This window comes from Hyperoodon ampullatus (genome assembly GCF_949752795.1).
Source record: "Hyperoodon ampullatus genome assembly, chromosome: 7".
In the NCBI taxonomy this organism is placed as follows: Eukaryota; Metazoa; Chordata; class Mammalia; order Artiodactyla; family Ziphiidae; genus Hyperoodon; species Hyperoodon ampullatus.
This window is the reverse complement of record NC_136920.1, coordinates 73,373,157-73,380,154: the sequence shown is the minus strand read 5'-3', so window position 1 is coordinate 73,380,154 and position 6,998 is coordinate 73,373,157. Positions and strand designations below refer to the sequence as shown.

The window sequence follows — 6,998 nt, the reverse complement described above, 5'->3', positions numbered from 1 at the left end:
CCAAGATGCACCGGCCAGGATTGTGACCCAGGCTGTGAGGACATCCAGGGCCCCTGGCGCCATGCCCCACACCCCCACCTCTCCAAGACAGGCACGTGCCACACAGGCAGACAAGCAGAGCAGCCAACAGCCCTTGGGTATTTTTTATTTTTTTTTCACACGAGCAATAGGATGGAGTTGTCCCATCCTTGCTCCCCTTGCATTGAATGTGCCTCGGGTCTTATGACCCTAGAGTGTCACTGGAGCCCCCTCCTCTCACTCCCAGTGCAGAGGGGCAAGGAGGAAAGACCTGAGAGTGGGTGTGTATGTGGGGGGCGTCCCAGCTCTCTGAGCCAGGCTCAGCAACCCCTCAGCAGCTCCCTGAGGCCCTCTCCCTAAAAGACTTTGACACACAGCAGGTCAGAGACAGCTGGCAGAGTAAGACATAGATAGACTGGGAGACAGACTACACACACAAGACTCACATACAGACGCACACACAAGCTGGCCCCTTCCTTTGGCGTGGTTCACCCTAGCCCTGGGGATAGGGTCTGAGGGTGGTGGTGGGGGGCCTGAGTTCTGGGATGGCCTTTGAGAGATAGGACCAACTTGAACCCTTGGTACCCCAAACTCCCAGGCCAAAGTAGTCCCCAATCTTGCCTACCTGGATAGACACCCCTTCACCTTCCCACCCAACACTTAGAGATTAAGATTGTTCAAGTAACAAGGATAGATGTGGGAAAGGGAGACTCCACCCCATCCAATCTTCCCACCTAGCGGCCTGTGAAAGGGGCTTCAAGCCCTGGACGTGGGTCATCTCAGCACAGACTCTTCCCCTCCTCCCTCAACTCTGTGCAAATCAGAAAGACTGGAAGTGGGTGAGTTAGACTCTTCCATCTAGTAGAAGTAGGGGAGGTTAAGAGGATGAGCACCATGGCCCTCCAGAGGGGCTCTGACAGTCTGGATGGGGTAGAGGTGGGGGATATCTTCTTCTGGCTCCAGCAAGGAGCATCAAGCTGGCTCTTTTTCGTTCTCAGCATTGTCCTGGACCACTAGCTCTGCTAGAAAGATCCTTTTGCTGCTTATCCCCTCAAACTGGTGCATTCCACAGGTGGTACCTGCTGCCCCAGGCTGGTACTTCAGCCATCCTGATCCAGCTCTTGCAGCTTCCCAGGTTCTGGACCCCAGCGCCAGAGAAGAGAGGGGTGACCAGAACCTGGCCCCTCATTTGGCCTTTCTCAGTCTGTAGTCTTCCACTGGCTCCCGGCTCTCGACAGCTGACAGGGCAATGAGCATCTGGGCGGTGTAGTAGGTGGACATGATGAGGGCCCGCGAGTAGGGCACAGGAAAGCAGAACTTGTTGAGGGCGATGGTCAGGTCTGAGACAATAAAGAGCAGTGCCCCGCTGCCCGCCGCCAGCTCAGTCCAGCGCCATGCAGTCCCAACCAGCTGCAGCCCTGCCACAGCCCGCCAGCCCATGAAGCTGATAAGGGCCATATAGACCCCCACCAGGTAGGTGAAGGCACCTGTGAGGCATGGGTAGAGGAGGGCGTAGCACAGGCCCGACAGTACTGCCATCACCAGACCTGTCCGAAGAGCCAGTGGCCGCATGCCAAAGGCCGAGGCATAGAACATGTGGGTCACAGCAAACATCAGCAGACCTAAAAGTGAGAGGGGATGATGGGATGTTGAAGGCAAGCTCAGGTGAATAATGAGCGACAGGAGGTAGGGTAGGAGTAGAGTGCTTGGGATAACCCAGGAGCTTTCTTTTGAGAGTAACAGGGGTGGGAAGAAATCCAGGAAGGCAAAGGTACCCTCCCCAACTCTCCTGTGGCACTCCAGAACTGGTCACCATATCACCGGCAGGGTCATCCTCCAACAGGGGCCCCAACAGTCTTTGGCCACAGGACCCCTCAAATTCCCCATATTCTTGTTTAAAAAAACCAAAAACAAAAAACCTCCCTTTCCCAAATCCTTGGCCCCCCAGGGTCCTCTAGCCCCCAACCCCAGAATTCCTCCCAGGTAGCTACTGTGATGACTGACCGTGCACAAAGTAGCCCTGGTCCTGCCAGATGAGGAAGGCATCACCTAGAGCAGAGAAGACGAGCCCCACAAAGATGCGGGTAGCACTGGGGTGGGCCAGCAGGAATCCCAGGCCGTGGGCCAGAAGGAAGAGCCAGAGGCAGAAGATGGGCAGGCACTTGATGAGGGCGCTGACCCACGACGGGCTGGACGAGGGCAGCCAGAGCACAAAATACACACAAGTGGCTTTGAAGAAGGGCACCAGCTTGGGTCCCTCACTCTTCACCTGGAGGACATAGGACAAAGGCAGCACTCAGAGCGTGGGAGCTCAGAAGCCCAAAGCGGGGCTCAGAGCCAGCACCCTCAGCCCAGGCATCCACCCCAAAGACAGGCCCACTGCCCAAGCAGAGAGGACTGACACACAGAAACCCAGTTTGGCCTGCCCCAAGCAGCCAGCAGAGTATGAACAAGCCCATCATTACCCTGAGGCTTAATTGATTTGGAAGAGAAAGGGCTCCACTGTCCCTGCTAGTTGCATCCATTCTTGGCCCTGGGGCAGGACCAGAATAGTCACTCACTGCGCAGAAAACAGACTTTGCAATAGTGTCCCGTCCTGCAGCCCGATGCTTCTCCCTTCCTGCCCCCTCCCTCTCCTTCCCCAAAGCCCCTTTAGCCTCTCTCTGCCAGCATCAGCCCCCAGCTGTCTGGAATAGAGTGGAGTCAGCAGGAAATCACAGAGACGCCACAACTGGCCAACTCGTGATCCTCAGCAGTAGGGCCAGGACACAGGCCCAGAGACACCAGGTGAGCGCCAGGAATGTGTGAGGGTGGGCACCGTCAACCATCTCAGCCCCCACAGGCTCTCTCCCTTGCCAGTCTGCAAACTCAGCCTCCACTCCAGCTGCCCCAGCCTCAAGGTACCATCAAGGGCAAGGAGAGGAGACAGGGATGCTGCCTAGATAAATGGACCTATGAGTCAGGAGCAAGAAAACTGTCCCTGAAATACCAGCAATCTCAGGAATTGGGGGGTTGGAGAGAGTGTCAGTCAGCCTCATTTCCCAGAGAACAACAGCAACTCAAGGCCCATCAGAAAGAGAGGCAGGAAGGGGAGGGAGAGGTTCTCTTCCCAGCTTTTGATCAGAAGCCAGCAGTCAGGCTGGGAGGAGATGAGGAACTGAGAGGGGGAAGTTAGAGCAGCTGACTTGGTCTCAGCCGGATTAGGGGGGAGGGCAGCTAAAGAAAGGTTGTGTCCAAGGCCATGCAGGCACCGGGGGGCTGCTGCAGATATTCTGAATCTGTGATCCCCTGAAGCTCCTTTTCCTGGGCCTCTGGTACCAGGGCTCTGAGAGTGATTCAGAGCAGCTGAGGTTTCCGGTATACTCATGCTCGGCCCACAGTGATAGGCCTCTGGCTGGGTGAGCCGCCCAGCACAGGGCTCTGGGTACACACTCAGACTCTCAGACCTTCAGTCTCTGGTTACCTGGGACTGAACAGGCTGTGATGAAGGAGGTTGGCAAGAGGCAGATGGTGGGGTCCAGGGCCTAAGCCTGCCCTGGCTCTGCCAGGGGTGAGAGCTGTGAGAAGAGATGACTAAGTTCCTTCCTATGGAGATTCCCCCATGCAGGCTGGTCAGGGCAGGGACACGGGCAGAGGAGGGGACAGCTTATCCTCACAGTCCCCAGATCTCCCCAGCCCCCACCTGCCAGCCCTTGGAAGCATCTACTCCACACGCCTCCCCCAGCCCCATATTTCCTAGAAGGAGAAACAGCAGTAGCAGCTGGGGAGGTTTTGATAGTCAGAGAGAACCCAGCACTAGAAGGAGGAGGGGGGCGGGGGAGAGACAAAGGTTCAGGTGAGAAAGTCTGAACAAGGGGTGTCAATAGAGAACGACCTCTTTTCCTCCAGCGCGTTATCAAGGCTGTTTAGACTCAGAGGCGTGCCCTGCACCGCCCCAGACTTCTCTATAAGATGAGGAAAGGGAGGAAACAAATTTGGAACAGGATTCCCAGGAAGTCCCAGTCACCTTCCTGCTCTCCCCCGCCCTCTCCCACGCCTCGCTCTGGTCTGCCCACGCAGAAGCTTGCGGATCGCTGCCGTCCCCTTCCTCTCCCAGGCAGCGATCCAGCCGACCCGCGCCAGACACACAGCGATCAACAAAGTCACGCTTCCGAGTCACGTGCCCACTGTTTTCCTCCCTCCCTCCGACCCGCGGGGGGCGCGCGGAGGAGGGGCGCAGAGGTTTGGGATGCGGCGGCCCGTGACAGCGCCGACTCCCGCCTGGGGACGCGGGCCGCCGCGGGATCCCTGCCCTTCCTCGGCCCCCGGCTGCTTGGCCTCCCGCAGCCCAGTCCCCAGGCCGGTGGGCTCTGGCCGCGCCGGACACTGGCTCGCTCGCTCACACACTCACCACAGTGACCGGGGACACCATGGCGGAGGCGGCGGCCGCAGCAGCTGGCAGGCTGCAGCTGCCAGGACGCGCCCGCAGCCAGGTGAGGAGGCGACGACGTAACAAAGCCCCAGTGATGGACAATACCTCCCGCGCGCCGGGCGCCGAGGGTTCTGTCTGCGATCCCCACGACGTCACTGCAGACACGGCCAATGAGCAGGCTGGAGTCGGCTGTGGCGGGGCGGCGGGAGGAGTGAGGGTGGCTGGTGATGCGGGCTAGACCCCGCCCACCACCCACCCACACCCCCACACCCCCACACCCCCACACCCCCACACCCCCACACCCCCACACCCCCACACCCCCACACCCCCACACCCTCACACCCACACACCGGGCCGCTACTGCCCAGGGTAGAGAGGCTTGCCTATCCGTGGTGGCTGGAGGCGGGGCCATTAGGTCCTGCCCCTCTGGGAATTAGTGCCAAGGCATCCTGGAAAGTAACCGTGACCCCAGGCCCTGGGTGAGGACGGAGACTGGCCGAGAGACAAACACATTCTTGCTCTGGTCACATGGCTACACACATTTTTCTCATAACCCGGGGATAAAAGGCAAAGACAGATTCCCTTCAGCCTTTAAACATGCAGTCCGCACGGACACAGTTACAGTTAGACCCACAGCCTTCACTGTGTACAGACCCACATCCAAATGGACCCACGATGGTCAGCAGACGTACAACTTTCAACATGAAAAGAGACATGTAGCAGCCCGTAGACCCATACGTACGCACAAACACACTCAGGATCACAATTACTCTTAGGCATCAAACAAGTACATGGACACAAAACGGACAACCGCAGATGGACACACATCCTTCAAGGTAAAAAGAGACACATATATAGGCATGCAGCATCCTATAGACCCATGATAAACCCAGTTACTCAATTGCCCTTAGGCACACACTTCTCACAACTCAGAGGCAACTGTAACACACACAAGAACACACCAGGAATGATAGATAGGCAGACCTGAGCATACTTAAGGACCCAAAGGAGTGTGAACTAACCCCACCAAAAATGCAACTTAAGCAGATTAATGTTGATGTCACACAGACTAAAAGTACACAGGCACATTTGGAACCAAGCATGTTCAGAATCATGGGAATTACATGATGCTGGGGTTTAAAAACTTCAGTAAGATATAGATCCTGGGAATTCCCTGGCGGTACAGTGGTTAGGACTCCTCACTCTCACTGCCATGGCCCGGGTTCAATCCCTGATCAGGGAACTAAGATCCCATAGGCCGCGTGGCGCAGCCAAAAGAAAAAAATATATGTAGGTTCTGTCCTCACGGAGTTCCGTTCAGGCAGGCAAGTAAACAGTAATTATGGAGTGTGGCAATTGAAATAATTGAGGCATGAAGATATGTCTCCTGTGACATCAAAAAGATGTCAGAATCATTCAGCCTGCCTGGAGGAGCTGAGAAAACTGGGGCTAAATCTACAAAGATGAGTTCGTCTTCACTGAGTAGACACTGATGGAAATGATGTTCTAGGTGCCAACTAAAAATTGTCACTTGCCTTCTGCCTCTACAAAGTCACTAGCCACTGCAGTCACTGACCTTCAACACACCGTGAAAGAAGTTCTGGGTGGCGATCAGGAATGAGGTCCTCTGTGCTCTGGGAAAAACTGGCAGAACAGGCCTTCAGATAGTTAGATATTTTCAGAAGATTTTATGAGCCCAATTTCTTGCATCCCTCATATCTAGAAAAGCACTAAAATCATTAACAAAGACATCTGCTCCTTGTGACTAGCAACAACTTTCTCGTGACTCGCAGAAACCCTCTGCCCAAATGTGTGCTTGATTGCACGTATGTCCCTTCACTAAAATCATATATAATACTGCCCCCCCATATCTTCGGAGCAGTTCCTCAGAGCTGTCTGAGACGCTGTCTCCCAGGCCATATTCCTAATTTTCCCCACATATAACTTAACTCACAGCTCTCACGTTGTGCATTTTTTTTCAGTCAACATAGGACTGAGGGAATTGCGTATGTACATGGAAGCACAAGAGACACATTGAATACAGGGAAATGCCTGTAGTCCTGGAGTGAGCTGGGGGGTGAAAAAGGTGAACCTGGAGAAGTAAGAATGTGCCAGGTCAGAAAGGATCTGAATGTTCTGCTAGGGAGTTTGGACTTGACATAGTAGATGACTGGAAGCCAGTTGCCTTCTGTTCCTTAAAAAAAAAAAAAAAAAGAAATCAGTTTCTCTGATCGTTTTCAGTTCTTACACACCAGACACATGGAGGATACACAGAAATGGTGACCAACCATCATTCTGGGCTTGCCTTGCTTCCTCTTGTGGGGCTTTTTCTCACCAGTAGCCTCCTCCATCTCTGACCGCTGTGGTTTTGCCCTGGGATATATTCTGCTCGCTTGGTTTGCCCCACTTGGCATTGTAATCCATTGTTTACCTGATTCCTGACCTGCTGCTGAATCTCAGCTAATTTCTACATGTCTGTTCCAGATCCCCAGAACACTTCTAACCAACCCTCAGGGCCACCCCACCCCATCCCACCCGTGCCCCACTTGGAGATCTGGGGAGGAAAATC

At 54.9% G+C, this 6,998-nt stretch overlaps 1 protein-coding gene across 1 annotated transcript; it reads right to left on the bottom strand.

Moving 5' to 3' along the window:
- Positions 1-1,203: 1,203 nt before the first annotated feature.
- On the bottom strand, positions 1,204-4,429 carry TMEM86A (transmembrane protein 86A; the record flags this gene model as incomplete). Its single annotated transcript, XM_079707822.1, is given in 6 exon segments — positions 1,204-1,640; positions 2,023-2,287; positions 3,482-3,492; positions 3,495-3,531; positions 3,533-3,626; positions 4,401-4,429. Coding segments are annotated over 6 exon segments (873 nt in total).
- Positions 4,430-6,998: the final 2,569 nt, after the last annotated feature.